Source organism: Siniperca chuatsi, linkage group LG10 (genome assembly GCF_020085105.1).
Source record: "Siniperca chuatsi isolate FFG_IHB_CAS linkage group LG10, ASM2008510v1, whole genome shotgun sequence".
Lineage (NCBI taxonomy): Eukaryota > Metazoa > Chordata > Actinopteri > Centrarchiformes > Sinipercidae > Siniperca > Siniperca chuatsi.
The window spans coordinates 30,600,740-30,617,291 of record NC_058051.1 but is presented as its reverse complement, the minus strand read 5'-3'; the positions used below and the strand labels follow the sequence as shown (position 1 = coordinate 30,617,291).

Here is a 16,552-nt window from a genome sequence, read left to right as displayed (position 1 = left end):
ACACCTGTTCTGTCACACCTGTTCTGTCACACCTGATCTGTCACCTGTTCTGTCACACCTGTTCTGTCACACCTGATCTGTCACACCTGTTCTGTCACACCTGATCTGTCACACCTGTTTTGTCACCTGATCTGTCACACCTGTTTTGTCACCTGTTCTGTCACACCTGATCTGTCACACCTGATCTGTCACACCTGATCTGTCACCTGTTTTGTCACACCTGTTCTGTCACACCTGTTCTGTCACACCTGATCTGTCACCTGTTCTGTCACACCTGATCTGTCACCTGTTCTGTCACACCTGTTCTGTCACACCTGTTCTGTCACACCTGATCTGTCACCTGTTCTGTCACACCTGTTCTGTCACACCTGATCTGTCACACCTGTTTTGTCACCTGTTCTGTCACACCTGATCTGTCACACCTGATCTGTCACCTGTTCTGTCACACCTGTTCTGTCACACCTGTTCTGTCACACCTGATCTGTCACCTGTTCTGTCACACCTGATCTGTCACCTGATCTGTCACCTGTTCTGTCACACCTGTTCTGTCACACCTGTTCTGTCACCTGTTCTGTCACACCTGATCTGTCACACCTGATCTGTCACACCTGATCTGTCACCTGTTCTGTCACACCTGATCTGTCACACCTGATCTGTCACACCTGATCTGTCACCTGTTCTGTCACACCTGTTCTGTCACACCTGATCTGTCACCTGTTCTGTCACACCTGATGTGTCACAGCTGATCTGTCACACCTGTTCTGTCACACCTGTTCTGTCACACCTGATCTGTCACACCTGATCTGTCACACCTGTTCTGTCACACCTGATCTGTCACCTGTTCTGTCACACCTGATGTGTCACAGCTGATCTGTCACACCTGTTCTGTCACACCTGTTCTCTCACACCTGATCTGTCACACCTGATCTGTCACCTGTTCTGTCACACCTGTTCTGTCACACCTGATCTGTCACCTGTTTTGTCACACCTGTTCTGTCACACCTGATCTGTCACACCTGATCTGTCACCTGTTCTGTCACACCTGATCTGTCACCTGTTCTGTCACACCTGTTCTGTCACACCTGTTCTGTCACACCTGATCTGTCACCTGTTCTGTCACACCTGATGTGTCACAGCTGATCTGTCACACCTGTTCTGTCACACCTGTTCTCTCACACCTGATCTGTCACACCTGATCTGTCACCTGTTCTGTCACACCTGTTCTGTCACACCTGATCTGTCACCTGTTTTGTCACACCTGTTCTGTCACACCTGTTCTGTCACACCTGATCTGTCACACCTGATCTGTCACCTGTTCTGTCACACCTGATCTGTCACCTGTTCTGTCACACCTGTTCTGTCACACCTGTTCTGTCACACCTGATCTGTCACCTGTTCTGTCACACCTGTTCTGTCACACCTGTTCTGTCACACCTGATCTGTCACACCTGGTTTGTCACCTGTTCTGTCACACCTGATCTGTCACACCTGATCTGTCACCTGTTCTGTCACACCTGTTCTGTCACACCTGTTCTGTCACACCTGATCTGTCTGATCTGTCACCTGTTCTGTCACACCTGTTCTGTCACACCTGTTCTGTCACACCTGATCTGTCACCTGATCTGTCACCTGTTCTGTCACCTGTTCTGTCACACCTGTTCTGTCACACCTGATCTGTCACCTGTTCTGTCACACCTGTTCTGTCACACCTGATCTGTCACACCTGATCTGTCACACCTGATCTGTCACCTGATCTGTCACCTGTTCTGTCACACCTGATCTGTCACACCTGATCTGTCACACCTGATCTGTCACCTGTTCTGTCACACCTGTTCTGTCACACCTGATCTGTCACCTGTTCTGTCACACCTGATGTGTCACAGCTGATCTGTCACACCTGTTCTGTCACACCTGTTCTGTCACACCTGATCTGTCACACCTGATCTGTCACACCTGTTCTGTCACACCTGATCTGTCACCTGTTCTGTCACACCTGATGTGTCACAGCTGATCTGTCACACCTGTTCTGTCACACCTGTTCTCTCACACCTGATCTGTCACACCTGATCTGTCACCTGTTCTGTCACACCTGTTCTGTCACACCTGATCTGTCACCTGTTTTGTCACACCTGTTCTGTCACACCTGATCTGTCACACCTGATCTGTCACCTGTTCTGTCACACCTGATCTGTCACCTGTTCTGTCACACCTGTTCTGTCACACCTGTTCTGTCACACCTGATCTGTCACCTGTTCTGTCACACCTGATGTGTCACAGCTGATCTGTCACACCTGTTCTGTCACACCTGTTCTCTCACACCTGATCTGTCACACCTGATCTGTCACCTGTTCTGTCACACCTGTTCTGTCACACCTGATCTGTCACCTGTTTTGTCACACCTGTTCTGTCACACCTGTTCTGTCACACCTGATCTGTCACACCTGATCTGTCACCTGTTCTGTCACACCTGATCTGTCACCTGTTCTGTCACACCTGTTCTGTCACACCTGTTCTGTCACACCTGATCTGTCACCTGTTCTGTCACACCTGTTCTGTCACACCTGTTCTGTCACACCTGATCTGTCACACCTGTTTTGTCACCTGTTCTGTCACACCTGATCTGTCACACCTGATCTGTCACCTGTTCTGTCACACCTGTTCTGTCACACCTGTTCTGTCACACCTGATCTGTCACCTGATCTGTCACCTGTTCTGTCACACCTGTTCTGTCACACCTGTTCTGTCACACCTGATCTGTCACCTGATCTGTCACCTGTTCTGTCACACCTGTTCTGTCACACCTGATCTGTCACACCTGATCTGTCACCTGTTCTGTCACACCTGTTCTGTCACACCTGATCTGTCACACCTGATCTGTCACCTGTTCTGTCACACCTGTTCTGTCACACCTGATCTGTCACACCTGATCTGTCACCTGTTCTGTCACACCTGTTCTGTCACACCTGATCTGTCACCTGTTCTGTCACACCTGATGTGTCACAGCTGATCTGTCACACCTGTTCTGTCACACCTGTTCTGTCACACCTGATCTGTCACACCTGATCTGTCACACCTGATCTGTCACCTGTTCTGTCACACCTGATGTGTCACAGCTGATCTGTCACACCTGTTCTGTCACACCTGTTCTCTCACACCTGATCTGTCACACCTGATCTGTCACCTGTTCTGTCACACCTGTTCTGTCACACCTGATCTGTCACCTGTTCTGTCACACCTGTTCTGTCACACCTGATCTGTCACACCTGTTTTGTCACCTGTTCTGTCACACCTGTTCTGTCACCTGTTCTGTCACACCTGATCTGTCACACCTGATCTGTCACCTGTTCTGTCACACCTGATGTGTCACAGCTGATCTGTCACACCTGTTCTGTCACACCTGTTCTCTCACACCTGATCTGTCACACCTGATCTGTCACCTGTTCTGTCACACCTGTTCTGTCACACCTGATCTGTCACCTGTTCTGTCACACCTGATCTGTCACACCTGTTTTGTCACCTGTTCTGTCACACCTGTTCTGTCACCTGTTCTGTCACACCTGATCTGTCACACCTGTTCTGTCACACCTGATCTGTCACACCTGTTCTGTCACACCTGATCTGTCACACCTGTTTTGTCACCTGATCTGTCACACCTGTTTTGTCACCTGTTCTGTCACACCTGATCTGTCACACCTGATCTGTCACCTGTTCTGTCACACCTGTTCTGTCACACCTGTGGCTCAGTCACTTGGTCCAATGCTGCTGAGGAACATCGAACAAACTTCAGACTGCAGAGAACAGAGCAGAAACGATGTCTGACTGTGGATTCATGAACAACATCATTTGGAAAAACACAACAAACTCAGAGGTGTAAGACACATCATGTCCAAGAACTAATTATATGATGAGAACTTTTCGTCATAGATCTTCTTCTGTCTGGAACTTCAGACGCATCAAAAGTCGATTTTCTAGCTGCAACAAAACGAAGGAATCTTCAGGACGTAAAAGACTCGCTTGGTGTTCGGATCTCGATGAAGAAATATGTTTACAATCTCAAGTCCAAACTATAAACTCGGTTCAGATCGCTTCGACACAAACATTACTCATCGACCCTGAAAGCTTCCCAGTAAACTGTGAACATAACAACGCAAATAATAGTTTGCTTCTATTTTGTTTACTTAAAGCTCAAGAAATCTGTTAACAGACGGAGTGAAGCATTGGGTATTTATATATATATATATATATATATATATATATATATATATATATATATATGTTCTGATGCTTTTCAGTCTTTAAAGAGAAGGGAGGCAGGTAAACAGATGGTTAGCAGGGTGAGAGTTCGGCTCCTGGCCTGGGATTAGAACAGTCTGTCCAGGCCTTTCTGCACCACAGTGAAGGCGAGGACGCTCTCCCAGTGTCGGGGGCGTTTCCTCAAGACAAACTCTTCCTGTTTGGTTCCACAGAGAATCATCAGGACGTGGTTTTGTTCTGTCCATGGACGGATCACTGAACGGGCCTTCTGGGACCGGGACATGGACATGGACCAGGACCAGGACCAGGACCCGTTACTTCATTATCTGTCCAGGGTTCTGTTTGGACTCGAAACCACCTGCTGAAGGAAAACACACACACACACACACACACACACACAGAGTGTGTTGTGGTGTGTTTAACGCCTCTCGGCCTTCAGAGGAGAGAAGACGATGTCAACATGTAAAACTGTACGCTCACCAACCGTTTACTGTGTGTGTGTGTGTGTGTGTGTGTGTGCGGTGGCAGCCCTAACAACAAACGGTTATATATTTATGTGTGTGTGTGTGTGCGTGTGTGTGTGTTGTGGTTGCTAATCTCCTGGTGTCTTTCGTCAGCGGCCCGGTGACATCACTGGCCGGATGCCTCACAGAGAGAGAGAGCGGTGGAGAGAGGTAGCGAGCCTCTGGCCGGCCTCAGACCACCAACCGCCCTCTGTTCATCTCCCTTTTCCTCTCTTGGCCTTCTTTTCTGGGTCCGGAAAACCAGAAGCCTCCTGCGTTGCACAACAACGGCCTCCAGCAGGCAGGTGGCGGGTGGTGGTGGTGGTGGTGTGGGGGGTCCTAGCTGGCTGCTTTCACTGTCTGCTTCTACATCAACACAAGATGCCTTCTTACAGGCTGAGGCCTCTGTTTAAGCTGCTCTATCAATGGGGGGGGGGCTTTACCATGTCTGTGCCCGGGGGCCCTCAGAGGGGGCGAGGAGGCTGGAGCCTTCCTCACATGGACACATGAAACTGACAGAAACGGCATGTTTCCATCGTCTGAGCTTTGAATGGCGTCGTCCTCTTCTTCTTCTGCGCTTTTAACGGCAGCGGCTGGAGGATCGGCTCCGCCAGCTGTTCGCCTCCATCACCCAATGAGCTCGCGTTCTCGCGGCAGCGGCAGCGGGTCGGGTTTTAACTTTGTGAGTTTCTGGGAATTCTGTTAAAATTTGAGCTCATTCGGACGAAACGTCACTCCTAACACTGCGTCTCAGTTAGTTTTCAGTGGCCAAAAGAATCAGTTAATGCAGCTTTAATAATCATGAGTGCAAACACATTCCCCAAGCGTTGTGTTTGTAACTGTGACTGCAGCTGCCCCCCCTCCACGTCCTGCCCCCTCACAGCGGCGCTGCATGTTGGGAGATGTTCGGGTGAACCCTGTCTGCCGGGATAATTGCTTCCATTCTTCACCACCACCTTTGCTTTAATGTGCCGTTCTTTGCTCCGTGACCACATTTCTTCTCATAAAAAAATCCCTCCAGCACTTTTTAATCAAACTGCTTATTGGTTAGTCGTTTTTCCAATGATGTTTTTTATTTAACCTTTATTTAACCAGGAAAGCCTCACTGACGGAGGAGGTGGAGCTCAGTGTGTGCATATACCTGATCAACACACACAGTCTATTTGAAAATATCTGAAATCCTTTTCAACACAGAAGAAGTTCATTAAAGAGCAAACTGACAGCAGCTGCTGACGAATGTTAAAGTATAAACATGTAGTTTGACTAAAGAATCGATTCACAGGCTGGAAGATTCAACACGTTTATTAATGAAGTGAAACAAACAAGTTTTAAACGTTCAGCAGAGAGGAGGAGGAGGAGGAGGAGGAGGAGGTGTGGAGGTGGCAGGGCAGCTGAGAGAAGGAGTGAAACATGGCCTCCTCAGTGGGCGGGACCAGCATGGACAGTTTAGTCTCTGACTGGTCAGATTTCCTGCTCCTCTTGCTCTTATTGGTCACTTTGCGGTTTCTGGTTTGGATTCCGTCTTTCTTCATCGCCAGCGGCCTGTTGACCTGAAACACACAAGTTTACATCTACAAGTACCCGCTGTAGTTTGCAGTAGTCGTAGTACCCGCTGTAGTTTGTAGTAGAGTCGTAGTACCCGGTGTTGTTTGCAGTAGAGTCGTAGTACCCGGTGTAGTTTGCAGTAGTCGTAGTACCCGGTGTAGTTTGTAGTAGAGTCGTAGTACCCGCTGTTGTTTGCAGTAGAGTCGTAGTACCCGGTGTAGTTTACGGTAGTACCCGCTGTTGTTTGTAGTAAAGTCGTAGTACCCGGTGTAGTTTGCAGTAGTGTCGTAGTACCCGGTGTAGTTTGTAGTAGTCGTAGTATCCGGTGTAGTTTGTAGTAGTCGTAGTACCCGGTGTAGTTTGCGGTAGAGTCGTAGTACCCGGTGTAGTTTGTAGTAGTCGTAGTACCCGGTGTAGTTTGCAGTAGCGTCGTAGTACCCGGTGTAGTTTGCAGTAGAGTCGTAGAACCCGGTGTAGTTTGTAGTTGTCGTAGTACCCGGTGTAGTTTGCAGTAGTCGTAGTATCCGGTGTAGTTTGTAGTAGTCGTAGTACCCGGTGTAGTTTGCGGTAGAGTCGTAGTACCTGGTGTAGTTTGCAGTAGTCGTAGTACCCGGTGTAGTTTGCGGTAGAGTCGTAATACCCGGTGTAGTTTGCGGTAGAGTCGTAGTACCTGGTGTAGTTTGTAGTAGTCGTAGTACCCGGTGTAGTTTGCGGTAGAGTCGTAGTACCCGGTGTAGTTTGCAGTAGAGTCGTAGTACCTGGTGTAGTTTGCGGTAGAGTCGTAGTACCCGGTGTAGTTTGCGGTAGAGTCGTAGTACCTGGTGTAGTTTGCGGTAGAGTCGTAGTACCTGGTGTAGTTTGCAGTAGAGTCGTAGTACCTGGTGTAGTTTGCGGTAGAGTCGTAGTACCCGGTGTAGTTTGCGGTAGAGTCGTAGTACCCGGTGTAGTTTGCGGTAGAGTCGTAGTACCTGGTGTAGTTTGCAGTAGAGTCGTAGTACCTGGTGTAGTTTGTAGTAGAGCCCACAGGCGTTGCAGACTGGTTCTCCTGCAGAGTTTCTCCTCCACAGCGTCGTCGTTGCAGTTAAGCAGTTCACACACTGAGTTCCTTTTCTCTGAGTCACAGTCTGAAAACAGAAACAGTTTAAACAAACATTATAGGGAAAACTGTTTCTGTGTTCTCCAGAGTCGCATGTTTCACATCAGTTTCATCTCTGTGTCCAGTACAGAGCTGCTCCAGGATGTGTTTAGCCTAGCTTGGCACAAAGACAGGAAGCAGTGAGCACAGCACGTTGGGGGTTTGGGTAAATTAAAGGTATTTCAGGACTTTAGAGATGCTCAGCTCCCAGCGGTTGTTGATCAACAAATAGCTTGAATGCTAACTGCTGCTAAACCCACAAGGTCTCCTTCCACACCTTGATTTCTACACCTGTTTAATAAAGATACAGGTGTGTTTGTGTGTGTGTGTGCGTCTCACCGCTCTCCTCTTTGGTCTCAGCAGTGGTCTGTTGTTGGTTTTCTGTTGGAGGCTGCAGCTGTTGCACAGGTGAGCACCTGCAGCGTCTCTCCTCCACAGGGGGGCGCTGCTCGTCCCACAGCTCACACACTCACGCTGCTCTGAACACACACACACCAACAACATGAAACATCCTCTGACACACAGCAGACAGGTGCAGCTCAGGCCGACAGGTGGATAGCTCACCTGGTACACTGCCCCGCCCCCATGACAGACTGCCAGGTGCCGCCCAGTCACTAGAGGGGGCGGGGTGAAGGTTGCCATAGTAACTGGTCCATCCAGGTGTTGAGGAGAGGAGGCAGGTGGAGGGCGGAGTCAGAGCAGGATTACCATATAAGGATGAGGAAGGAGGAGGCGGGATATAAGCAGAGCTCAGTGATTGACAGCTGGAGTCGTCCAACCAGTGGGAGGAACTGATGAACTGGTGACTAGCAGCAGTCAGCCACTCGGCCTCATGGGACATGTTTGGTGATTGGAGGAAGGTGTGTGAAGGGGCGGGGCTAACCTGCGAGAAACAATTTGTATTTATATTTGTATTTATTAAGAAGAGAAGCAGCAGCAGAAGAATCCATTCTGAGGTGCGTTACAGTTTATTCTTTCTGTGTCGCCATCCTGTATCGGACCTCACCTGTGGCAGGTGTGGAAACAAGAACTACGGCAGCCCTGAAGGGTCCAGCCAGAGCAGCATTTATGAAAGCCAAATTTCACGCAAAAATCTATTCATTTAATTGGAATCAAAAATATATAAATACTTTACAAGATTTAAACTCGGCTTATTGTAAACTGAAAGTTATACAATAAAATAAATGTGAAGAGGAAGAAAGTGTTAATAACAGGTCTGACACAGGAAGGACCAGGGCCATTCTTCCCTTCATGTGCCTCTCAAGGTCTCTCTACAAGCTGCCCTACTTCCTGCAGACATTACTCAGGGCTCAAAAAATCCCCCTAACTCCTCCGCTTTCTCCGGTAAAAATAAAATAAAAATCAGTTGTTTTGATTTATAGATAATTCTCCTGAAAAGTCGTTCGAAGTGATCATCAGTCAAAGACAAAGCAGTAACAGACAGCTCTTTGTGGCGAAGACAGAAATAAAACTTTATTTACTGAGTCTCATTGTTGACATTGAAAATGGAATTTTTTTAAATAACACCATAACAATATTTATCAAAAAGTATCAGGTCTCTATCAAGGAAACTGCAGGTGATTCTTGGGTTAGTGAATTATAATGTGGCTTTCTTTGGATTACTAACATTATTATGGAACGCATGATAACCTAGATTTTTTTTGCTCCCCAGTGAAACCAGACCTGCGTCCTGTTTTCAGTTTAGGTTCGCCTACAAAGAAATGCTGCAGAGCGCGTTTCATTAGAAATGTGACGGCGTCACATATGAGATCTGATCACAGATCAGCAACACAACCGATCAATGACATCTGGGAGGCTTTTAGTGAAACTGAGCTCACATCATCATAACTCAGAAATAACACAGTCAAAGGAACTTTTACTCAAATCAAACATCTCACTGACTTCATGGGGTCAAAGGTCACTAAAGCATCACAGCCAACAAATAACATGCAGCCATTCAGTGACCTCCGTACAGCCAGCGGGACTCAGCCAAAGTGCTGCTGACATGCAGCTCGTGGCGGGTGGGACACGGGGATCAGGGCTGCTGATGCGCTGACTGACAGCGAGCTAGACCAATCGGTTTGGGCGCACGCCTCGCTTAAACTGTTCCCGTGGCGTCACGAGGACGGGCAGAGAAATGCGAGACAGAGTGAGAGCTCCGTCTCATCGCACAGGATCTCGACTCCGTCACCAGAAACATACATGAGTCAAACAATTAAAGAAAAGAGATGAAAGACAAAACAAGCGTCTCCTCTCCTCGGAGCTCGCCGCTGCCTGTCTAATCAGTCCGACAACATGAAGTCAGTTTAGAAAGATGTTGTAAAAGCACATCAGCTGTTCAGAGCTGCGGGAGGAAGTCAGGTGACAATAAAGAAACAGACAGTTTGACATTAAAGTGATGGTGATACTCACAGAGCGGACGAGCTGCTCGGTCGCTGCGACTTTACTTCTCTCTGCTGCTGCTGCTGCGAGCCGCCGGAGGAGGAGAAACAGGAAGTGTGGGAGGTGACGCAGGTTCCTTTATTCTCTAAACTATATTCACTGAATTGATTTACTAATTACTTGATAAAAAGAAGCAGTGTCCCAGTTATCATCTGGGTTTGGGGGAAAGTAACCAAGCACATTTACTCAAGTACTGTTCGAGGTACTTTCCATTTTGTCTTTATACTCCTGCTCCACTACATCTCTCAGTGATGTTGTACTTTTACTGCGCTGCAGTCGTTTAACAGTTATAGTTACTTTTCAGGTGAACATTTTACAAAATATGCTGATTATAAAACTACGCAGCAGTAACGAAGTAGAGAAAAGTAGATCTGCCTCAGCCGACTACAGCAGCAAAGACTTTGATACTTTAATTTAAAGTACTGCTTAACACATCTTTAATAACGAGCCAGTAACATAACGATATAACACTGACAGGTACTTGCTATTGATACTTTAACATTTTGTTGCTGATACCTTTGTGCTTTTACGCAGGTAAAATTTTGAATGCAGGACTTTTACTTGTAACAGCGTGGTGTTAGTACTAAGCAAGAGATCTGAATCCCTGTAAACATCATATCCTGGTTTCAGAGACCTGGATCTGCAGGCTGGAGGACCCGTGGCACGCAAACACCTGATCTGAACAGACAGCCAGAAGCCGACCCGGGTTCGCGCTCACCTGTCGAGGTCAGGTCAGGTAAACGTTACATTAGAAATCTGATCAAAACCAAGACACGACTCAAGGTATGCTAACGTGCATTATGATTTATTCTTGGCTCCGGTGTGAACGTTTGTTTAACGGGCTCCGTGTGTCCTCGTGTTACATTATGTCATTGTTGGCTTCACTAAAGAGATTTGAATGAAGAGCAAAGGTTCATCCTCCCGTCCGAGCTCAACTTTCTGCCGTGCGGCAGTCAGTTTCAGCAGCAGGCGTGTCCCTGCAGCAGCACAGGGTCTACCACGCTCCTCTGCAGGGGCAGGTCCACTGAGAAGTCAGTGGGCGGAGCCTGCAGACGCTGGCGGGGGGGTCTGCCCCCCCGCTGAGGGATGGGCAGCTCCGAGTGGTGAGCAGGAAGAGGAGAGGAGAAGAAGTACGGGTGGAGGAGAGCCTGCGGGGGACAGGTAGACCACCGATCAATACATCTGTTAATCAACCAGTCAACCCACGAACGAGCCAGGAGCTGCAGGTTCCCCAGGTCCAGCAAGACGCTAATCGAAAGCTTTTTTCTTCCATCTCATCTTAAATACAGCGATCCTGTATCATGAGTGAGGCGCCAACTATTAGTTCGTTCATCAATTAGTCGATCAACGTGAAAATAATTGTCGACTATTGTTTAGCGATTAATCGTTTCGGTCATTTTTCAGCTGGTTCTCTCTGGGAGGATTTTCTGCTTTTGTCTGAAACTGAATATCTTTGGACTAAAACAAGCAGTTTGATGACGCCATTTTGCACTTTTAGCAGCAAGTTTGTAGATCAGACGATTCATCAGTGAATCCAGAAAATAAACTAACAGTTGTTTTCATTATTGATTAAACAGTTAATTATTTCGTGATTAATGATTTAATCTATCAAATGTCAGAAAATAGTGAAAAATGTCCATCTCAGTTCAGAGTCCAGTGTGGCGCCCTCGTCGGGAGCAGACCGGGGATCGAACCGGCGACGCTGTGACCGGTGGACGACCCGCTCGGCCTCCTGGGCCACAGCCGCCCAACAGTCCACGACCCAAAGAGACTTTACTGTGATATTAAACAGAAAATCGGACACACGGGAGAACCCGGAGAATACAGTTCTTGGTTGATAAATGACTTGAATGATTAATTGATTATCGGAATAGTTGTCGAATAATCTTCTGTTGATGTGCTGATCAATGAAAGCGTCACTTGTTGTTGTTAGAGACGGATTAACAGTCCAAATCTGAGCCGCAGAGGCGGAGATATGCTGACCTTTGGTCTCTAGAATGGGTCAAACTAACAAAAAACACTGGATCCTACATTTCCCATGATGCAATTCAATAATGGGCTCCCTGCAATACCAGCAGAGACCACTAGTCCACTTCCTGTTTCCTACCTGTCTGGCGGAGCAGCGCTGTTTGGACGGATAAACCAGGAACTTGTAGAGCAGGTGGACGGCCTGAGGGGACGTGTCCGGGACGATCTCCTCCAATGGGATCGCTGGATTCTCCTTAAAGGTGATTTTATTGTAATCTGGCAACTCTACGATCTCCTGGACAGAGACACAAAGACACAAAGACACAGAGACAGAGAGAGACAGAGAGACAGAGACACAGAGAGACACAGACACAGAGAGACAGAGACACAGAGAGACAGAGAGACAGAGACACAGAGACACAGAGAGACAGAGAGACACAGACACAGAGAGACACAGACACAGAGAGACAGACACAGACACAGACACAGACAGACACAGAGACACAGAGAGACAGAGACACACAGAGAGACACAGACACAGAGAGACACAGAGAGACACAGACACAGAGAGACACAGAGACACAGAGAGACACAGAGACAGAGAGACACAGAGAGACACAGAGACACAGAGACACAGACACAGAGAGACAGACACAGACACAGACACAGACAGACACAGAGACACAGAGAGACAGAGACACAGAGACAGAGAGACACAGAGACACAGAGAGACACAGACACACAGAGAGACACAGACACAGAGAGACACAGAGAGACACAGACACAGAGAGACACAGACACAGAGAGACACAGAGACACAGAGAGACACAGAGACAGAGAGACACAGAGAGACACAGAGACACAGAGACACAGACACAGAGACACAAAGACACAGAGACACAAAGAGACAGAGACAGAGAGTCAGCACTGTGATGTCGTCACAGATCTACTTATATATCATCATTTCACGCCCATTTTCACACCACACGGCTCGAAGATGTCAGCAGCCAATCAGGGAACAGAACTGAGCCTGTCTCTGGAAAGCACAAATATTATTTTTTACCTCAAACGTCCAATAAAATCCGCATCAGGTGAGCGGAGAGGCGGATCCCAGCTCTGTGGCGCCAGGCCGCGAGGATCAGCTGCGTTTTGTATTGAACGCTGACACCTTCGAGCTCGAATACAGCGACCAGGAGAAATCTGCCGACAGGCGCAGAACTTTCCTGATTTTGCTAATTATGTTTATGTTGAAATATAAAAGTCAATTAAGACACCTGTTTGTGAGGCCTCGAACGTGTGCGTGTGTGTGCGCGTGTGTGTGTGTGTGTGTGTGTGTCTTACAGGCCAGCTCTCTTGTGTCGGGGTTCCCAGCACTCTGAGGACACAGCAGAGCTGTTCGATGTCGTTCTCTCCAGGAAACAGAGGAGACGAGTTCAACAGCTCCCCGAAAATACAGCCCACCGCCCTGAAACACACACACACACACACACACACACACACACACTCTCTCTTCAGACTGCTGCTGCCCCCTGCTGCTCAGCTCTGATCGCTGCACTACATTGTTTATTCATTTATTTAATAATGGTTTCTGCAAATGTGTTTTTCATCAGCAGTCAGTGGACAGACGTCACAGAGTCACTAATAGAAAAGGAATCTTACTGAAATAAAAACATGCAGAGCGAAAGTAAAAAGTATTAATGCTGGTGAAAATGATTCGGACAATGAGAACAACTCCGTTATCAGGCACCAGTTCCAAACTCAAATACATCTAGTGCCGTAGTTCAGTCGGGAGACTGAACAGTGGAAACAGTAACTGGACGTTAAGGCGAGGAGCCGCTTCAGCAGCGGAGGCAGTCTGAGTATTTTCAGTATTCAGTAGTTGTCGTCTTCTCACCACAGGTCGACTCCCTCGTCGTACTTCCTGGCTCCGTACAGCAGCTCAGGAGCTCTGTACCACCTGAACACACACACACACACACACACACACACACACACACACACACACTCATGTCTGGTCTGTCTCCAAGGAAACCCTGAGTTTTGTTTTGGTCTATGAGTGCACTGCATTCTGTGTTTCTGGTGGTACTTTCGTAAAAACAGGCTGCAGTGCAGCAGGAAGTGTTGCTCCGTCTCTGACAGTCTGCTCAGCGATACATGAACTGAGCCAATAACGTCTGGACAATAACAATAAATAAAATAATAATAATAAAACTCTGCCTGTTACCTGGTGGCCACCTGGTGGCTGTACAGTCTCTCTCCCTGCTCACTGAACAATCTGGCCAAACCGAAGTCTGCGATCTTCAGGTGACCTGAAGAGCTGATGAGGAGGTTCGCTGGCTTCAGGTCCTACACACACACACACACACACACCAGGGCTTTTATTCTGAAGGGCTACAGGAACAGAAACTCAAGTCAGAATGGAAATAAAGGCTGCGTCTGAAATGTGTCACTATATTTACTGTCCTCCATCTTATCTGAGTGGAAATTCAGGACGTGTACACTAACTCCTGAAAACAATCCCACAATGCACTGTGTCACATTTTATAGATGGAAGAATTAACACAACACCTGTCAGTGACGGTCTGATGATGATGAAATGAGTGCGAAGGTTCCTGCTGACCGTCGGGCGCGTTACAGAGGGGGGAGAGACGTTTGTCAAGTGCCGTCCCGAACCAATCAGCAGGAAGTGAAGCGGGTTAAAAAACAGCGAGTCTGCACCGACGCTGACTTACCGACCACGCGCAACGCCGTATTGTGTGGAAGACGCTCCGTGCAAAGGTAAACTGCTCAAACGACGACATTTAATATGGTTTAACGGCCTTAAAGGTCACACTGTACGTGGGGCGAAACATGTCCCCAGTCTAGAAAACGGCAGACGTGTTCATCAGACTGAAGTGCCGTGTGTTTACAGGGACGGATGCAAAACCCAAGCAGCTCATAAACAGAGTGAAACAGCTGCTGGATCACAGCAACAGGCGCAGCCGCCAGGAAACTCAGTTTCTGCTGAATACTTCGTTTACTTTAGGCACATTTCTATCCACTAATGTAACAGTATTAGGACGCCACCCTTACTGGAGAGAACTGCACACCACTGGAGTGTGTGAAGCAGAAACATTATTACCAGAGACCTCAGCCGCTCGGTTTTATTGGGTTGGAATCCTGTTCGCACCGCGTGCTCCGGTTTCTAAAGAGCCTCCTGGTGATGGATCCCTCGCCATCGGCCTATTGGTGTACAAAACGTTGGCGCTTCCGAAAGATGCGGGTATGAAACCATGGTTACGAGAAGTCGTGGCACTTCCCGAGGGAAGCTGGGGCCGCAGCCGCGAGCGTGACGACGGGCAGAGCGCGCTCCAGGCTGAGAACCACAAACTCACCCGGTGCATGATGTTGTTGTGATGCAGAAAAGCCACGCCCTTCAGCAGCATCATCATGTAACCTTTGACCTGAGCCGGGGTCAGAGGTCGCTGAGAGTTCCTGATGACCTCAGAGAGGTCAGAGAGCATGAAGTCGAACACCAGGACGAAGCCCATACCGTGAGGGAAGACGTCCTTCAGCTTCACTACCTGAGGAGGAGGAGGAGGAGGAGGAGTGTGAGTCTGACCTCTGACCCTAACATGGCGTCCTCTGACACTCACGTGTTGGTTGTCCTCGATCTCCTGCAGGGCCTTGATCTCCCTCAGAGCCTGGTTGGGGATGCCGTCCTCCAGCCTCCTCAGAGCCACTTTCTTCAGAGCCACCGTCTCTCCCGTCTGAGTGCATCACAATCAATACATTCGCTATTGATAAACGATCTACTCAACATGTGCACTGATTTGTTAACTGTTATTTGGCCGGTGCTTTCAGCTGCAGATTAAACAATGGGCAGCAGTTACCTCGATGTGTTTGGCCTTGAAGACGATGCCGTGGGCTCCTTCTCCCACCCGACCCAGAATACTGTACTGCTCCATGTCCCGGGTCACTATCAGCCGGCTTACAGGTCCGGGAGCCGAACCAGGCCCGGGACTGCGCCTGGAGAACCGTCCGGCACTGACAGTTTCACAAATATCTCTTCATTTAAACTGTATTTAATGTAAAATGAGCAGTTAGTTTACTGTAGCTTCGTGTAATTCGCCGGAGTCAGAAGGAGCCATTACTCTCTGATAAAGCAGGCCTGAAACAGACACCGTAACCTGTGTCTGAGACTCACCTGTCTGGGTCTTTGCTGTAGCTTCCACCTGACTAGCAGAAGCCGAAAAGCAGATACTGAAGCAAAAAAAAAAAAAACGAACTCCGTTAACAAATCTAGCAGTTCACGGATGTTGCGTTTGTCAGCTCAATAATATATAAAGTTATTTAACAATACTTCAAACCGTTTAAACACGAGAACAGTGTACTTTGATTCGGAGTGTAAGACAACCGCAAAGACGCAACACGTTGTAAAGAAACACCAACTTTTAGAAAAGAAAACAACGACAGCCCTGAACTGAGCTAACAGCTAGCTAACCGCTGGCTAACGTTGCCTTGGTAACCTCCTAGCTAAACTAGCCCGGCTGAAACGTCAGCACGTATTCCAAACAGCTGCTGGTGACGCGTCACGTGAGTCCGACAGACACTAAAGAGACGTAGAGTTACGTCTTTTATAAAATGCGCACTTGTTCACGTGCAGGACGGTTTTAAATAAACGTTTTATGTTAAACGAGCTAGCTACAGAGCCGCCAGCGGTCCG

The 16,552-nt window shown here is 48.1% G+C and overlaps 1 protein-coding gene across 6 annotated transcripts in view; it reads right to left on the bottom strand.

Annotated features, from left to right (window-relative positions):
- Window positions 1-6,041: 6,041 nt before the first annotated feature.
- cdk20 (cyclin-dependent kinase 20) overlaps window positions 6,042-16,552 on the bottom strand; it is an 11,602-nt gene continuing 1,091 nt past the window's right edge. The window contains exons 2-13 of one of the 6 annotated variants that reach the window (XM_044210282.1): window positions 16,034-16,089; window positions 15,720-15,905; window positions 15,483-15,596; window positions 15,222-15,410; window positions 14,072-14,193; window positions 13,742-13,804; window positions 13,189-13,312; window positions 11,987-12,142; window positions 8,002-8,320; window positions 7,777-7,916; window positions 7,301-7,426; window positions 6,042-6,307 (exon numbers count right to left, since the gene is read on the bottom strand). In XM_044210282.1, coding sequence (XP_044066217.1) covers window positions 6,086-6,307; window positions 7,301-7,426; window positions 7,777-7,916; window positions 8,002-8,320; window positions 11,987-12,142; window positions 13,189-13,312; window positions 13,742-13,804; window positions 14,072-14,193; window positions 15,222-15,410; window positions 15,483-15,596; window positions 15,720-15,794 — 1,650 coding nt within the window. In that variant the 5' untranslated portion in view covers window positions 15,795-15,905; window positions 16,034-16,089 and the 3' untranslated portion in view covers window positions 6,042-6,085. Of the gene's footprint in view, window positions 6,308-7,300; window positions 7,427-7,776; window positions 7,917-8,001; window positions 8,321-10,668; window positions 11,028-11,986; window positions 12,143-13,188; window positions 13,313-13,741; window positions 13,805-14,071; window positions 14,194-15,221; window positions 15,411-15,482; window positions 15,597-15,719; window positions 15,906-16,033 lie in introns of those variants that run through there. The other 5 variants (XM_044210283.1, XM_044210281.1, XM_044210284.1 and 2 more) reach the window with 5 other exon arrangements.